Source organism: Cyanistes caeruleus, chromosome 6 (assembly GCF_971803275.1).
Source record: "Cyanistes caeruleus chromosome 6, bCyaCae1.hap1.1, whole genome shotgun sequence".
Classification (NCBI taxonomy): Eukaryota; Metazoa; Chordata; class Aves; order Passeriformes; family Paridae; genus Cyanistes; species Cyanistes caeruleus.
Window position 1 is genome coordinate 48,687,847 of NC_141706.1, and position 17,972 is coordinate 48,705,818.

At 41.7% G+C, this 17,972-nt stretch overlaps 2 protein-coding genes across 22 annotated transcripts in view; one reads left to right on the top strand and one right to left on the bottom strand.

Moving 5' to 3' along the window:
- The window catches only part of CEP128 (centrosomal protein 128), a 210,430-nt gene extending 205,612 nt beyond the window's left edge, over window positions 1-4,818 (bottom strand). For 8 of the 21 annotated variants that reach the window (XR_015288185.1, XR_015288180.1, XR_015288184.1 and 5 more), the window contains exons 1-4: window positions 4,682-4,818; window positions 3,457-3,496; window positions 1,745-1,902; window positions 242-328 (exon numbers count right to left, since the gene is read on the bottom strand). Coding sequence is in view for 9 of the 21 variants with exons in the window: in XM_086893505.1 (XP_086749631.1) it covers window positions 242-328; window positions 1,745-1,888 (231 nt within the window). In the remaining 12 variants the exon portion in view is untranslated. Of the gene's footprint in view, window positions 1-241; window positions 329-1,744; window positions 1,903-2,008; window positions 2,528-2,963; window positions 3,076-3,456; window positions 3,497-4,624 lie in introns of those variants that run through there. The other 13 variants (XR_015288181.1, XR_015288183.1, XM_086893514.1 and 10 more) reach the window with 9 other exon arrangements.
- An 11,071-nt stretch (window positions 4,819-15,889) lies between these two features.
- TSHR (thyroid stimulating hormone receptor) overlaps window positions 15,890-17,972 on the top strand; it is a 46,473-nt gene continuing 44,390 nt past the window's right edge. Inside the window, exon 1 of the mRNA XM_023927745.2 lies at window positions 15,890-16,187. Coding sequence (XP_023783513.2) covers window positions 16,018-16,187 — 170 coding nt within the window. The 5' untranslated portion in view covers window positions 15,890-16,017. The remainder of the gene's footprint in view (window positions 16,188-17,972) is intronic.

Below are 17,972 nucleotides of genomic sequence, written 5' to 3' on the forward strand. Positions count from 1 at the left end.
GCATACTACCATAACATAATCTAATGGGCACTTATAAAGCAGAAAAGTAATGAGCCAAGAAAACCTGTCAGAATTCCATTATATAACATATTACTATTAGTTTGCTCAAATAAATATTAAAATTTCCTGTTTATAGCTACTTAACTCTTTATATATTCTGTCCATTAATACCGAGTTTTCAGCTATGAATTCAACTAATAGAAAAGACCTAAGAAGTTAAGATAAACTCAAAGTTGCTCACAGTTGTTATTGCTTTGGTTTGTTCCTTGTTGTATTCTCTGTATTGTCCTAGCAAATGGTCAACATGTCTTAGATTTCTGTTGGTATCCTTAAATAAAAAAGTTTCAGAAAAAAAGTCAAAACAGAAACCTCCTGTAATCAAACATTACTGTTGTCTTTATTCTTACTGTTTTCTAAAATTAAACTGAAAACACACGTGCTTTCTAAAGGGTCTAAGCATTCATAATCCTGTTCAAATAACCAGAATGTGAAGGAGTACAGCATGGCTGAAGGGGGTAAAATTAAGGAAAAGAAAAAAACAAAACCAAATGCTATCATTTCGGTACAACAGTAAGGCCTCAGCTTCAAATAAAAAGGTTTTTCAGGTTTCAGACATTCTGTAGAAAAACCTTTTTAATCCAAAAATCTTAATATTACCTGCTTACAGAACAGAATAGTTATCTGAGAAATAACAAGTTTTTGAAGGTGAACACACTAGGTAAGGTATGAGTATTCTCTGACCAGATAAACACCTGGATCAGATGGAAGATCTACCAAAAAGCAGCCCACAAAAAGCAATTATCTTAAAATCAGAATTTCAAAAGAGCAGCTAGAAAGAGGCTAGACAGAATCAGAATACCAAAAAATCTCTTTTAAAATATAGTTAGACTGTATTCTTATTAACTTATTATCTTTTTTCTAGATTGATGTTTATTTTCCAGATAACAAGTTCTGAAGTTTAAAGTTACCATTCTATATTGATTTTTCTCTTCTCATATATTAAAAGGAAAAAAAATACTGCTGACAAAACAATAAGTAATAAAACATACACCCACCGACTCTAGATATTTAGAACTGTCAGCTAGAGAAGAATGGGAATAAATTCTCAAGCACTAATGGTGTCAGGATAGCTAAATGTCTCCTCCCACTTGCAAAACAAATTCAGATATTCCCTCTGCATCCTCCATATTTTCTTGCTCAGTATGTATCTCTTACAAGTTTAGAAATAATGTTTCTCACATCTAGAAACTTTCAGCTAGCTAAAACTAGGTTAGAAACAATCTAGCTTTTTCATATCAAGAAAATATTTAAAATGCAAGCTCTATCCTGAAGGAATTGACTGCTTACATATTTATCAGAGACTTGGAAATTTTACACAGTACAAAGATAACCAAGACAAAACTGAAAATTTCTGATAGAAAATTTAATGCCTCTTGTGAGACTATAACAAAGCTGATTTGGACTTACTCAGTTCGCTAACTATAAACAGTATTCCCCCACATAACACTGTTACTAACAACATTCTATTACTGTCTGAAATAGCAGCTGTATAAAAGTGCAACAAGCCACACAATTTCAGCCCAAAAGCAGTATGATCAATATCCCAAAACCCTTTTTGGTTTGCACAGAAAGCAATGTTTCCCATCTGTACAGTACACTCCACAACTTTAGAAATGAAAATTTGACCCTGTGTTACAGAAATGCACAATCTATAAATACTTTAAAACTGTATTTTGTAAACAACCTGCAAAGTGCTTGCTAAAGTATGGATCTTCTCTGTAACTTCTTCAGCACCATAGTTCTGAGCTCTGTTGTGGGATGCTCTCAAAGGCCGCCTTCCCACTCGACCCGTAAGAAAGTTGTCTGAATCACTGGATGAATCTGCCATGAGTATCTTGAAGCCTAGGCAGGGAGACCAGAAAAAGTAACGTTTGTTAATTCCTGCCTGCAACTGAACAGTCTTGCACAATATTCCCAAAGCAACTTCATAAACTCAGATTACACTTACATTAGCCTTTCTGGTTTGGGTCAGCAGGATGTACTTTTGAAGCAGATCTTCAAACTGCTCCTCAGTTGTTACCTTTGTTCACACTATAAAGCTCGCTCAAGATGCGGGAGGCAGAGCCTCTTAGGAGCAAATTAAATCAAAATATATACTCTCACTGCTTCCAAGTGTTCAGTACCCACGATAAAACCATGGCCCAAAGCAAATTCTCCCCCCAAAACATACAGTGGAGACATTAATGTTTTATCAACCATCTTGGTGTGCAGAACCACTCTCATTTAACTCGCACTACTCACTAAGCTGTCTTCAGAACGGGGATTGCTAAATCTCAAGGATGGCAAGACAGAGGGAAAAATAGGTCAACAGTCATCAGACAAGTGAAATTACTAAAAACTAGAGACAGAAATGCCTAGTATAGTAAAGTCACATAATAACTGATTAAAATAACAACCCTCAAAAGGTAGGTTAAATCAAAATTTTTTCTTCAACTATTACACACTGCAGCAGTTTGCCTTAAGGTCATGGGATGACTTGGTGAAAGAAGAAATAGACTGACAAATTCCTGAATTCCTGTAGTCAACAACAGCAACAACAAAAAAAAAGTCATAGCAAAGATGTCATTCTTCTAGCCATGAGAGCTGAAATTTCGAAAAGAAATAATGGATGAATTCAAATATGTTATGTTGTGTTGTGTGTGATGTGATATGCTGTGTGTGATGTGAGGTGTGATGCCTGTGATGCGTGTGATGTGTGATGTTATATTATATTATATTATATTATATTATATTGCAACTTGATGTTTTTCCAGGTCCTTATACTTAATTTTTAAAAGGTTGACAATTTGTGTCCCCCAGACTTTCATAGAAACCTTTCAAACACCAAAAAGAGCAAATCAGCATGCTCAGTCTGTGCTCAAGCACATCACTTTTCCTTATATTTTCTGAACTGGTGAATTTACCTCATCTTTCCTCTTCTTATCTCACTTCACTAAAGCACATTTTTACTAACAGTATCAGAATTTGTTATTCCAGTGCCCCACTCTAGTCAGCTGCAATGAAGTCTTAATGAGACTGAAAAAGAATAAAGACATAGCACTGGGAAACAGGAATTACGGGATATTTTCAAAGACAAAGAAAAATAAAATAAATAAAACACTGGTAGAAATAACAACATGGAATAAATTTGGTAAAAAAACATCTCTACAAAACCCAACAAACAAATACAAAATACAAATCCAACCATAAGGTTCCCAACTACTGAAAAGCAAAGGCAGGAGGAAAAAAGGGAACAAAGATTTACAGCAGGAAAGGTCAATGGGTTTATTTTCAGCTGTCGAAAAATGGGCTCATTGAGATATATACTAGCCAAAGCACAAAAGAAAGGTCAGTAATCAAGGTAAACATAAAAGAAAGCACAGGATAAGGAGGACATTTTGTCTGAAGAAAACTTACTATTTATGGTTAAACATTCCTCTTTGTTCTTATTAGCAACCTAAAAGGAACCACAAATACTTTTAAGGTGAAGAAGTTGTTTCACATAAAGCAACATCCTCATTTTTTAAAGGAACTGTGCAAGATTCACTTTAGATTAAAAAAACAAAAATCACAAAGTAGTAGAAATTTGTAGGAATGCTCCATATGCACATTTGCCTATCAATGAAACAAACAAAAAAAGCTTATCACTTTTTCCAAAAAGCTACACTAATTTCAGCACATGATCATATGGCCAACTTGACAGTAAGAATTATTTGGCTCTTACAGGTTTTTATTCTACCCAAACAGATCATAACCTTTGTTGAATTGATGAAAAGCGTCAATACTCAGTATTTTCCTTTCCTGTAGGAAGCAGAGCATTTCAGCTTCACTGAGGACTCTTTTTAAGAGATCTGCCAGGTAAGAAGTAGAGCTGACAATATCAACGTCAAACTCTCCAGCTCAAGTAAACGAAAGACAGTCAGTGTACACAACTTGATTATTCCTCAAGTGTTTTATTTGTTCAGCTCCACACAGACGAATCTATCACTAGGTAACTAACTTAGTGTTAAAGGAATGGTTAAAGCCCTATAGCTAAGAATGAGCACGAACAAAAGAAAATTTTAAAAAAATTACAGTCGTTCCAGAAAGGAACAACATGACACCCGAAAGGCCCTTTCCTTCGGCGCTTGTATTTGTGCCCGGAAAAAGACCGGAGAGTGATCCCATATGATGATATTTTACCATGGTGCCCTCAGGGAACAGTGCCACAATTAATTATCAATTCGTCACACCGTGCTCCCGGCACACGACACAGAAAACAGATCCTTCACACTGCTCATAAACAAGCAATGCCCCCTGCAAATCCTCCTCCTGGTGGGCACGCAGGGAACTCCACTAACACCCGACTCCATCTCTGAGAGTCTCCTGGTTCTTTGGCTCAGACAGGACCAAGAACAGAACCCAGAACGCCGGCGGGCACGCCGGGCAGGGCCTCCGGACTGTCCCGGGGAACCCCGCGGCCGCCGCACCCCGCGCCTGCCGCCGCCGCTCCCATCCGCGCCCGCCCTCCCGCGGCGCTCCAAGCCGGACAGCCGCTCCCGCACACCGCCCTGGCCGCGGCCCTTCCCGCACCCCTGACCCTCACCGCACAGCGCTCCCAAGCGAGACCGCCCCGTGTCCGGGCACCTTCTGCCCGCCTCACCTCGCCGCTATGGCAACTTGAACTAGCCGCCCTGCCGCCAGCCGCCGGGGCCGCGGGTCGGGCGGGGGCCCCCGCAGCGATCCATGGGACAGGGAGTCCGCAAGCCACGAGCCCGCCACGGAAAAGGCAGCGTGCGGAACTTCAACTCCCGAGAGGCTTTGCGGCGGCCGCGCAGTGAGGGACGGGCAGGCCCCGCCCTGCTGGGAGGCCGCTGGGCCTGCGGAGAGCGCTGCTGGCAGCGGTGGTAGAGACCTGCTGTTTGTGAAAGTTGTTTTGTGAAACGCAGAATGTTTACAAAATACACACTGGTGTTTACAAACGTGTCGGCTAAATGACTGTGAAAAGCAGAAACAAGAGCGGCTGCCCTAGTAAAGCCGGCAAGTCTTCTCCATTTCGAGCAGACGGCTGATGCGCTGGGAAAAGGCGTGTGAGCTACGGAGAGCAGCTGTTGCTTACAAGGAGGCGTCTCCCTTTCTGTTTCTCGGCTTTCCTTGTTTCTTTAAGCCACGCGTCTCCCAGCTCCCTGTTGTATCCATTACCCTTGTGTGCAGTAAAAGCGACCAAATATTACACGCTGCTACCCTGACTGGCCTTGAAGAGCTAAAAGGATAAGGAGTGTTGTGACTAATTACAGGAAATGTCTCCTGGGCCTCTGAAACTTGGGGAGAACTTGCAACAGGCCAACAGTCACAGGAATATTTGGCTGCAAATCACCTATAGGTGAGCACTCTAGCCAAAGGTAAATGCAGTGAGCTGGAGTTTTTAATACACATTGTCTATTACCCCTGGGATCGAGTCCAGGCTGTGACCATTGATCTTTGAGCACAGTATTAAGGCACGGCTGGCAATCCACAGTGCCTACCTTCATTCCTGTGCTGCAGGACTGTTTCATGAGCCCTCAATGCAGCAGGCATGCTTGAATGCCATATGATTATGATGCACATCAGGTGTAAGACAGGTCTCCCACACTGGCAGCTTTCACCAGTAGTCCAGGCAGTGGCTGCTGGCCCCTGGGTCTTTGTGGTCATGTTTAAGAGGCATTAACCTCATCTGAGCTGAAGGCAGGTGAGACACACACAGTACAGGCATCTAAGGATGTAATTTATTCCACTGTGAACTGAAGCATTAGTGAATAGTGGATAAGTCTTCCCTAGCTTCAATACATGGTCATTGTCCTGGCTTTTCCTTTGCAAACTGCAGCATAGTCAAGTTGTGTTTGCAGGTCTAAATGCAGGGCGTGAGTCAGGGCTTCTGGTCAGTCTTCTGCTTATGGTGGTTTCTGGGAGAAAGGCTCTGAAGTTTCCTGAGTTCGCTGAGGGCTTTTCTCTCAGTTTTGCACCTGGCAGTGGATTTACTACTTCACAGACTCAACAGAATTAATCTGTGAGCAAATTCCTTTTCCTGCCCTAGTAGTGTCTCTCAGACCAGCACAGAGATGATGCAGGGGTAAATAACATGTCCTGGATGTGACTGGTACATACATGAGAAGTGTAGTTACATCTGTGTTGAGTGTGAGCATATCTGATTTGCTGCTAATGCAGTGTTCAAGTGGAAGTTGATACCAGTGCCTGAGACCGACATACGCGGCACAGCCGCTGGTTCTAAAGACAGGGCTAACCATAACCATGCATGCACCGACTGAGAAAGTAGCTAGTCGGCAAAGAGCACTTGCTAGTTTGTAGCAGAACAAACAGATGCTTCAAAGGTCTGTCTGCACACAGCTGCATTGTCAGCTGCAGCATTGCACAAATATTCTCTTTCACATATGCATATGGAATAAAGCTTATGCCAATGATTAGGACATAGTTTTTTCATCCCCATCAAGTTAAGGCTTGCTTGGTATAAAAATTGAGATACTAAAAACTGCTACAGAAAACATGCAAGCAGGCATATATGCTAAGATTTCTGTCATGGTTTAGGATTTGTATTCCCCAATTTATTATTCTTACTGAAAAAACCCAAACCTGCTCCCTCACTGCCCTCTCCCTTTCCACCCCCACCCCCCGTGGAGGGCTGCAGAGAATTGGAGACACAGAAGATAAAGATCACACATTGAGACAAGAACCATTTACTGGAAACAGCAAAAAATACTAATTACATAGGATATAAAAAAAAGGGAAACAAACCATGGAAAATAACCCTGCAATAATTGACAATACCAGATGTCTCCTTCCACCACATTTCCTCAGCTGGAAGAAGCTCCTTTTCCCAGAAGAGATTCTCTTTCTCCTGTACCTGACAAATTGCTCAGGTGGTATAAAATAACCTTCGGGTCCTGACCATGCCCCCTTCTGGTTACTACTAAAATAAACCTTGTCCTGACTGGAACCAGGACATGCTGGATTTTGTGTATCTTTAATGAGAAAGATTCAAACCATCCAGATCCCACTACTCTCAACAGAGAAGAATGTGGCATTTCACTGATATTTTCACAGTCAGTTGATACGGTGAACATCGGTATAAAGTAAAAAATTACTTCAAGTGCTCTGTGGGTTTTGTACAACATATTTGGTGCCAACTTCTGGTGTCTTCTGTTCTCTTCAAAATTCGAAGAATGAAAGAAAGAACAGGTAAGTGTGATGGGATATTCATGAGGCTTGCTAATTTACCAGTGCAATTACCTGTCAGCTCAGTAAAGTCTGTTCTTTGTACCTGTGCATTTTGACTTCCAGAGTACATGGATGTATTAGAGGTTACTACAACTTCCTTTAGAGCAGGGAGAGACGAAAGATTTGTGTGCATGTATTTGTCACTGTGTCCACTGCCCTGGTGGGTCACTTGGCCCAGCATACTGTGTTCATCAAGGACAGCAGGAGGTTATATTTAGAGAGAGCACACAAACCTGGCTACATACTATGATCTAACCCTCTGTAGCTTCTTCTGGGGTCTACATTTGCCATGTCAGAGCACGTTTGTAAGATGGCTGTTTCCTTTGGTGTCTGTTCACAGGCCTGTAGACCCTAAGTTTATATAATCCTGTGTACCTTCCCAACCTCCTAGCAATGATCTCTGGAAGCTTACTTCTGAGTGTGTGAAAAAATGATTTTTCACTACTCTATGGTTTTTCATCATTTAAGGGCCTTTGCTGAAGACTGTGCTAAAGGCAGACTGAAAATTTAACTGTATCTAGAGTACTGTTGACACTTTCAGAGGACTTTCAAAACATATAAGAAACATCTCTCCTTCAAAAAAGCTGTTCTGATTCTTCCTTTAAAGAGCATGCATACATTAATTTTATTCTTCCTAGTAGTTTATACTGATGTACCCACTACAGCTGTCAGAATCATATTTCTGGAATTCTCTTTTTGAAGCTGAACAGTGTTGTGATTTTTTTGTTCGTTTGTGTGCTTTTGTCGTAAGGAAGTAAAATGTGTCCTTAAGATTGCTACAGAACATTTTCAGTTTGGAATGAGGATGATAAGAAATGATTTAACTGTGCACTACAAATCACTATACTAGACATAATTATAAAGAAGTTTAACTTTACAAGAACAGAACCCTTTTATTTTATTAGATGAATTTGAAAACATATATCCAAGCATTCTGTTATCTGAAATGCTCTGCTGAGACAGTAACATGACAGTGCTTGCATTTAGAGAGGCCAGCATGGTATTTCTACTTCAGGTTAGTACTGCATGATTAATACTCTTGTACCCCTTGACTAATACAAATATATAATACAAATATAGATCTTGGCTAAAACATTTTAAAAAAATATTATTCTGAGTAATGTAATATTATTACATTACTGCATATATATAAATAAATGTGTATTGAATCTGACACAGACCTTAAGGATAGAAAATCCAGAAGGATATAACTTTCTTTGAAAATAATTTCTTTATTTTAAGCTTTGATTTAATTCTTTTTAATTCTTGTATTTGTCATTAGTGATACCTTTTCATGCTATATTACTTGTCCTCCATGACAAGTCATTATTCATATATCTTTCAGGAGATGGTTTTGCTATTTCTTTCACAAGGCTATCAAAAAAAAAAAAAAAAAAAAGACAACACAAAATAAATAACTCTCTTACAGATTCATCTTTCATGGTACTCCGATGTTGGTGGCTGGTTCTGGAGGTCTGCCCCACCCCCAGCTGCTGCTGCAGACTTCCCAGATAGGGATCCCACAAGGAATGGCTGCAGTTTCCAGCCGGGGGTAACCTGTATGAGCTCAGCCTGAGGCTTCAAGTGACCAGCTCTTTTAGATGTGATTTCAGCTCTGTAGTGATCAGCTCAGCTCAGCTCATGGGTTACCCCAGCCGACACATGGACGAGAGACGGGAGGCCATGTAGAGTTCCACAGAGTCCTTTATTGGCAGGCTTCAGTGAAGGGGGCCAGTGATGGTCACATCCCCTGAACTGGGCAAAAGCTGGGGTTTTTATAGGGAACGGGAGAATTGGGAAAAGGACCAATGATTTAAGACTGAGGTAAAATGACCAATAGTTTACAAGAAGATAACATGGGGTCCCGAAGCAGGAAGAGGTCCACAGTTTAGTCACCATAACTAAGTAGCTTTGTTTTACCTTAAGGAGCAGATCTCCAAGGCAGAAGCCTTTTGGAGGATTGGCCTTCCTCCACACTCAGAAAATTAGTTCTTTTATGAACAACTAGCATAAATGCATAAAAGAGGAGAAGCACTGCATGGTAGATGAATTGTCACCTAAGTCGGTGACCTTAAAAGCAATTTTTTATTTATGATTGGTGTAATAAACACTCAAATTCTTCTATTGAATATGCTGGTCTCCTTATTAAAGGAAATATGTGCCATATCCAAGTCAAAAAAGTACAAGATCTGTCTGAAGTCTGAATTTTGAGGGTAAATTAATTTTTGCTAGAGGTTATTTCTAAGCCTGGATGCCCATGCAAGAGATGCAGACAGATCAGAATGAAGTAAAAGATGGCTGGAAAGCTGACTTTAGATGAAGAGGCACAGGGAATGTAAGCCTGAGGGGAAAAAAAATACAGAGACATAAGTCCATAGGCTCTGGGATTCACTCATACATGCTGAGGTAGCTACTGACACAATGAGGAGCACCAAGATAATTAAACTCTCCATTGAGGAAAAGCTGAGAAAGCTGGGCTGTCTAGCCTGGAGAAGAGAAGGCTTGGAGGATCTCATCATTGTGTGTAAATACTTGAAGGGAGAGTGTAGATATGATGGTGTCCAATGGCAAGGCAAGAGGCAATGGGCACAAACAGAACAGGACCTTCTATCTGGACATCAGGAAACTCTTTTCAGTTTTAAGGGTGACCAGACTCTGACACAGGTTGCATAAAGACGTTGTGGATCTACATCCTTGGAATAATCCAAAGCTGTTTGAACACAGCTGTGGGGAACCAGCTCTAGGTGACCCTGCTTGGTCAGGGGCTTGGGCAGATGTCTTCCAGGGTCCCTTCCAATCTTAATGATTCTGTGACTCAGTGATTCAGTAACTCTTTCTGTAGACAAATATTCCTGCCTGAAAACAGCTCTCATCATTCTTACCTATTGCTTAAGGCCAAGAGATAGTTTCATCTTGCTCTTCTTTCTGAGCACTCTAGGAATTGGCAGCGTTTATAAGGCTTTACACAACAGTACCTCCTCTTTATCCTTCAGCAAACTGGGTATTCCAATTATCACAGGTTTTCACGGATTTTTCTTAAAGTTAGGAAAAGCACAAGAGTTCCTCAATATCCCATAACTATAAAACCCAAAAATTACCTTGAAATAGAAGACAATTTTTTTTTATATGGACATGAATCTTCAAAAACCTAGAGTAAAATTATTTCATACAGTTGTTCAAACACTTGATGAATGATGCTGTGTCAAAGCAATGTGTCTAATGTATTTTTTTCTGACAGGCCAGAAATTATTTGCGATACTGAAATAGAAACAGGTAGGAATTGGCATATCTTCCAAGCATCTAGTATGGAAGCACGTGGATTAGTCAGAAAAGAATCCCCACCTAATATTTTAATCTACTCTTTAGTGATTTATTTTCCCAGTTTAAACATTTCCTCATGCAGATATTCCTAGATGTGGTTGTTGATATGTGGTGATTTATGTGGAACACCAATTAGACCTAATTACTTCTTTGTTAGAACCTGTTGTGGTTTATCTGATTTGTGTATAAACCATATAAGCAGTGAATGGATAAGTGAGAAGCCTCATCAAATCTGGCAGATGATGATAATAATGGTTTTTTTTCAGAAAGCACCACAAAAACCATGGAATTTGGAGCCTTGCAGTGCCTGAGATGATACATTCTGAGCAAGAAATTGTGGCTGTCAGTAGAGGGAGTGCCTGTAACAGTGGAAAAATATGCTTGTCAATTCTTGCTGTGTTTAAATTAATAGAGACATGCAGGGGTCTTTAAAAAAGTACCAGGAAAAAAAATCTGCAATATACTGTGATTTAAAAGTGATTTTCTTTCCTATTTGTTTATTTTAGTCAGAGCACAAGACATTTTAATTGATAAAAATTACTTGATATCTCTAGCCTCAGGACATACAGGATCTTGCATGTCTGTTCTTAGGATTATATTTATATATATTATATGTAAATTCTTATATTCTTAGGATTATATTTATAATTGTGGATGTACACTTGTTGGTGATACTTTTAATACATTAACTGGTTTTAGTATATAAAAGAGGAACATTTATTAATATTCCACAGGGTTGAAAAGTTGCCAGTCACTCTAAGCTGCTAAATACCATCACTTTTCAAAACTGATGTGATCAGAACTCTTGCTTATTGTTCTTTTTTACAGCTTAAAACACTTGCAGTCTTGACTAAGCCAATGTGTTCTATCATTCCTTCAATACAGGTCATGTTTCTAAACATCCCATTGTCCTTACTATTCTGTGAATAATCTTGCTTTTCTATTTATTGATGATAAAGTATTCCAGACAAGTCTATAAATACAAAACAAAATTGAATAATTGCAACATAGTCCCCTATTTCTGCCATGCAGGGTGTGTCTTATTACATGTAGCTACCTGTGTTTTTCTATTCTGAATTTGCATTCTGATTCAGAGATCAGAGACCTCCCTAGCCTGAGGTTATCTGTAGATTTACAAATACACTCTTAGTTTACCCATCACTGGGCCTCTTCTTGAAAAATTGAACAGAAGGAGCAGGAGCTGTCTAGAAGAAGCCGGAGTATGGCAATGCAAGGCTAGCAGCTCCCTCAGGGCCAGGCACCAGTAGCCACAAGGGATCGCCCTAGAGCAGCAAACAGGGCCTGGCAGCCCAATCCATCCCACCAGCCCAGCCAGGGGCTGGGCAGCTGGTGGCTTTTGGGGCAGCCCAAGGTACTGTCACCTCCTCAGGGAATTGGGACAGGCTAAGGCTGGGCCAGGATGGCAGCCTGGGTGTCAGGGCTGGCATAGGGCAACCCATGGCCAGTCAGGACAGAGGCAGACCAGCCTCAGTTTGGTGGTGCTGGGGCAGGGACTGATAGCCCTGCAGGCTGACACAGTCCTGGGTTTTGTGCAGGCTGGGAGAAGGTCTTAGTGGAGACCAGACAGGGGCAGTTAGGACCATCAGTGCTCTCAGCTCTGACAGGCTGCACCAGGAGGGGACTGCAGGCTGTGAGCCAAGCGTGGCCACAGCACAGAGAGGGACCATGCCAACAACCCTGCAGCATCTCAGCAGGACTGGATCAGTGATACTGATAGTCACAGCAAGGCAAGGAATGAAAATAGATCCAGGGTCCAGATAGGAGGAGCAAGAGACACCTGGAGACAAGACTACAATGTAGGTCCAAGGTCTGTCAAGGAGAGGACTGGAGAGAAGACAATAGACAATACCTTCTACATAGGTCCCCAGTAAATACAGGAAAACCAGTCAGCAAGACAGAACTGTGGGAATCAGGCTGTGAATGAGTTCAATGTTTGAATAGCTCGGGCCTGAGCTGACCCAGAGCCCTGGTGCTACCAAAGAGGGTACATGGTGCTGGGGTGGGCAGGTTGGCCAGGGCGGAGCCCTGACAGAGGGAGACAACTGAACCGTGGTGGCAGACTTGTTACCAGAAAATTCCTTAAACATGCTAAAATCTACAATGCAAACTTTATCTTGCTTAGAACATAACTTTTCTGAGCAAAAACAAGTGTCCATGGAAACACCACATGGTTAGCAACAGTCATTTTTCTCCCCAAACTCCATTGATGTTCCTGGCTTAGAATGTGCAGCCCAAGTCTTGGAGCACAGAAGGAGGTGCATCCAGACCTGGAGCTCTTCCCAGGCTGAAGGTACATGTTCTGTCCTGTTTTCTTCAAGGCTATCAGGCCTTTAATGACAGGAATCCCTTGTTTTTCTCATTTGTGGTTAAAGCCCAGAAATCATAAGCAGTTCTTACTTATTTTAGAATCTGTTCCAAACATCTTTGTGTCAGCTTTGCCATTTTCAGTATACAATCTTATATAGTTTCCATTTTTGATCCCTTAGAAATAGCTGTGAGGATACTTTTCTTTCCATTAACATTTTCTGGACTATCACAGCTGACACAGAGCTGTTGCCATGCCAAACCTTCTGATGCCAGTATCTATATGCACACTTCTTTTCCCTAATAAATGAAAAGTAATTCAAAATACTATGCTCTCAGTGAAAGAGCAATGAAGCAAATTACCCTTCCTCTTGTTTAGGAATCTGAAACACAATTATGATGGAGTAGCTAATGCAGGTTACCCTATTAGTAAAGGTAAGTACACCAGACGAGTGAGTATTTGGTTTATGATAACCTACTGAAATGACTCAAATCTTGGGACTACTTATCTTCCCACCAATAAATCTGTTTTCCTTTCTTTGTCCATACACAGTGAAACATAAAAAAGTTATTCTGAAGTTGGAATAAAAGTGGGAGGGAGACAGGCTGCCAGAGAGTACACACAAGATACTGCTACAAATCACTCCAGCAGTACTGTAATTAGAGATGGGATACACATCTCTGGTCTTTTCCAGCAAACTAGGTCATGTTATGAGAAGTAAGAACTCCTCTGTTGTGCTCAGAGTTGTACTAGGTCACCAAAATTGGTTGTGAGAAAACAGAGATTAAGCTGGAAGAGAATCTTATGCTTGAAGCTGACAAGCTGCCTTAGGACAGTGCCAGGTAATATTGTTTGCTGGATGAAACAACTTTAACTCGTACCCTGCACCTGGAAATCAGGTGTAGAATAGGCTCATGACAGCTAAGAGATAGGTCGAAAAGACAACAGAAATTCCTTTGATGATACATTTGTTTTATTGATGGTTTTGTATGCCTTGTGTCAGCATTTTTATCCTGTCTATAGTTCCAAAAACAGGAAGACAGGCTATGCCTCATGAATGCCAGGCAATATTACTCTGTGTTGGATGAGAGTGCAGGTTTTGCAGATTGTAGCAACTGTAGCGATGTTGTACTTGCTGACTCTTAGCTATGCCAAACAGGATATGATGTGTCTCATTTCCACAGAGGACAAGATGGGTGGGACAGGACCAGATGGGGTAGCAGAACAGAAGTAGGTGTGTTTTCGCTATCAGAACCTGTAATGCTTTGTGGCTTTCTCTTCATGAAATATGTCATTAGTTCTTGGCAGGGAAAGAACATGATCCCACTGCTGAGAGATGGCAACCTTGAACACCTTGGTAGCAGCCTCCAGCAAGCCAGTCTGGCTTATGCCATGATGGATTTGTCTCCTTTAGCACTGACCAAAGTGGTGAACAGTTACAGAGCCAAGCATGTCTGACTTGGCAAGTCTGAATCACAACTTTTGTCTTATCTGTGCCTCTGTGGCGCGTGTATCTCTCTTGTTCATTTGCCTTGAAATCCAGTGATCTGCCTGTGGCTTTGTTGTTATTTAGTTGGGTTGGTACAGACACCAAAAAGTGGTGGTGAGCGGTGGCTCTTAGGGCTGCAGGTGAGTTACAGAGGTGAGCACTGTGTCAGAAGGACGTGAATAACAGGGCATAGGACAGCCAGTGTTCCTAAGGGAATTCATGTAATGCAGTGTGAAGTTCTCTAGGACAATGTTGTGGATGTCACTGCTTGTCCCCTCTCTGGGATGCCCCTAAGGATACCCCATCCTAAATGGGATAAGTGTAACTAATGGGATTTCTCACTTACACAAGATCTAACAGATTAACATGAGCCGTAAGATCAAGATTTATGTTGTTACTTTATGGCCATAGTATATCATTTGCTTACCTTAAAAAGATGTATTGAGGGGATTCATTACATTTAGGAAACACATACTGGTGAATTGACTTAAAACACTTTCAAAGAGCTGTATCAAAATAGCTGTATTTGATGTACTCAAAATTTTTGAATAATGTAGCTGGAAGGGGACTCTTTATCCAAGACCCAAAAATATTGTAATTAATTTATACTGCGCATAGGTTAAATTTTCAGGTTTCATCCTCTGAAGATTACAAACATTTATATTGACTTTTTCTTGTTGTGTACCTGCTTAAGGTGGCAATAATTCCACTTTATTTCTGTCAGGGTTAGATTTTTCCCCCCATTTATTTTCTTTGGTGAATGGATTTTATCTTGTCTGATAATGTGGAAAATGCTACTCTTTTCTCTTTTGTTTTATCCTGTCATTTTCATAATCACTCTTTTGAATTTTCAGTGCTTTTTAAACTGCTTTACATTTAATACATATCTAACTTGCAGTCAGTGAATATTTGCTGGTTGTAAAGGTCTACTTTAATTTCACTGCTTTCACAGGTGAGTTAGTATGGCACTTATTCATCCCCCTTCCTCCTGTTTCTTTCCGCGAAGATGCCAGGAGGAATGGTCGGGGTCCGAGTTTCGCCGCTGCCTTTGGAAAGGGCTCGACATGCCGGTCCCGCTGCCTGCGCGGTCTCGCCGCGGCCGGGCAGAGCAGGGCTGGGCAGGGCCGGGCTGGGTAGGGCCGGGAGCCGGCTCGCCCCGCGCAGTCCCGGCCGCCCGCGGCAGGCGGCCCCGGCACCCCAAGGCTGTGCGGTCGGAGCGCGGGGAGCGGCGGGGCCCGGGAGCGGAGCGGCGCTGCCGCGGTGAGAGCCGCGGAACGGGCGCTGCCGGGGGACGGGCACGCCGGGACCCCGCGGGAGGGGTGCGGAGGAGCGGAGGGCCAGGTACAGGATGGCCGGCGGGATGAGCGCGGGGCCGGGGCGAGGACAGGGACCCTGCCCCGTGCCGAGGGCGCGCAGGGCTTGCCGAGACCTTTCCTGACCCCGCTCAGTGAGGAGGCGGCGTTGTCCAGCACAGGTGCCGCCTTTCCCTGGCAGCTTCTCCCGGAGGGGCAGCGCGGTCTGCCCCTGCAGCTCTGGGATCTCCTCGTCTCCTCGGACAAGCGAAGGGCAGAGCGAGAGCGGACGGCGGAAGATGCTGTGCCTCACGGTAGCCTTCCAGTTGCTGCTGGTGCTGGTGCTGTGCAGCCAGGGTACAGAGAGGTGTCCTTCAGCCTTCTGCGAGTGCTCTGACTGGGAGGAATACAAAATCACTTGCAGGGACATCTACTTTATCCCCAGCCTTCCGGAGGACACCCAGACCCTGTGAGTACATTGGGATGGTTTAGGGAAGCCTGCTGTGATTATTCATACTTTGTAGGCAGGAGATACTCTGAGCTAAAGTCCTGTGAGAGGAGGAAGTGCTGCAGAATACCTGGGTGGTACAGGATAGCGGGAACGGCCGTGTGCAGACTCTGCATGGGGCAGGAGGAGGTAGAAAAGTGACTCTCAAACCTTAAAGAGCTGTGAAGAGATGGTTCATTGGATCTTAAAGAGTTCGGTATAAAATATGGGAAAATAAGTAAGTGGGCTGTTTGTGGGCAAAGTGAGCAGTAGGCTGGATTCTGTGTTAGAGGGTGAGGGGAAGGAAAAATAGATCAAACACAATTTTATGATTAAAAAACTAACAGGAATTGGATGTGTGACCTCACAAAGAGTTCCACAAAATGCCCTGTGCATTTTCAGCTTCTTTGTCAAAGGCGGGGGGAAAAAAAAATCCATGGGAACTGAGAATCCAAGTATACTGTCTGGGAGACAGAGTACTTCAGATGAAAGTGTGGAGTACGGGATAAAGCAGCAAATTTAAAGCTTGCCAAAGTGTTAGAGTAATGCAGGTACCTCAGCCTAAGTGTTTGGTACATTACAGGCACAGTAGAAGATCTTGTCTGGGTTCCTGCTGCCAGTTGAGATGAGCATCTTGTGTCATATCTGTCAGTTAAACACTGCAGTGAGACTGAAATGGCACCTGTCAGCTAAAACTGAGCAGATGAATCACTCCTGGCTTTTACTTTGTTTCTTGAGGTACAAAAGCTTTATAGTCTCTATGGGAAAGTTCATTTGTAAATATAGATTGCTTTCTGATAAAGTAAATTAATTCAAATTTGGTTAATTTAATTGCAAGGTAAAACAGTAACAGATTGATTAGTTTGTGTCTTGATAATGATTCTCAGGATTTTATACAAATAAGAACCATTAAATTATTTGAACTTATTTGAATGCTTTTCAGATTTTGTAACACTAAAAGTAAAAGCTTAAATTGGTCATGCCTAGAAAGAAAGAAAAAAGTATTTATGTTATTTCCATTATTTTTGCTTGCCTTTTAATTTTTTCAATGGTTAGTATTTTAGGTGCAGTATTTCAGTTAATAAGATTTTAAATTATACGAGTTTTTTGTTATTATACTTTTATATACACAGTTTATTTAGGCTGAAATTCCAGTGATGTTATGACATGCACCAAGTAGTATGTTTTTTGAAAACTACCATGACAAATTAGAAAACATAGCAGTTTCAGTTTATAGGAGAAATGCCTTTGTACAGGCATTTAAAATAGTTAACAGAAACAATGAGATCACATCATGAAATTTGAAACTTTCCTTGAAATATGCTGGTTTGATTGCTGAGAAATACCTCTCTACATGCAGCTCCACGAATAAAGCACTTTGGCCACTGGAATTCTAGTGTTTTAAACACCTGTAGTAATGGGGGATGTAAAATAGTAAGCCATTGTTTGGAAAAGACAAAAACACCCTGTAAAGATCTTATTTCCATGGGAAAAGTAACAAAAAACAACTGAGAAACATTTTTCTGTTTATCCGGGGAGAAATTCAATCATGTGCACTTATTAGAGTGACCATTGCAAACTTCTCAAGACATGTTCTCCCTACCATATCAAGAAAATATTCCAGGTAATGGCAATTGTGATTTTAAAGTGTATGGCAGAAGCAGTATAACATGTGCTGCATAGTCTTTTATTTGAAAGAAAATGGGAGAATTATCTGAGAAAATAAGGAAAATAGAGCTCTTTTCACCCACAACCCCCTCAAACAAA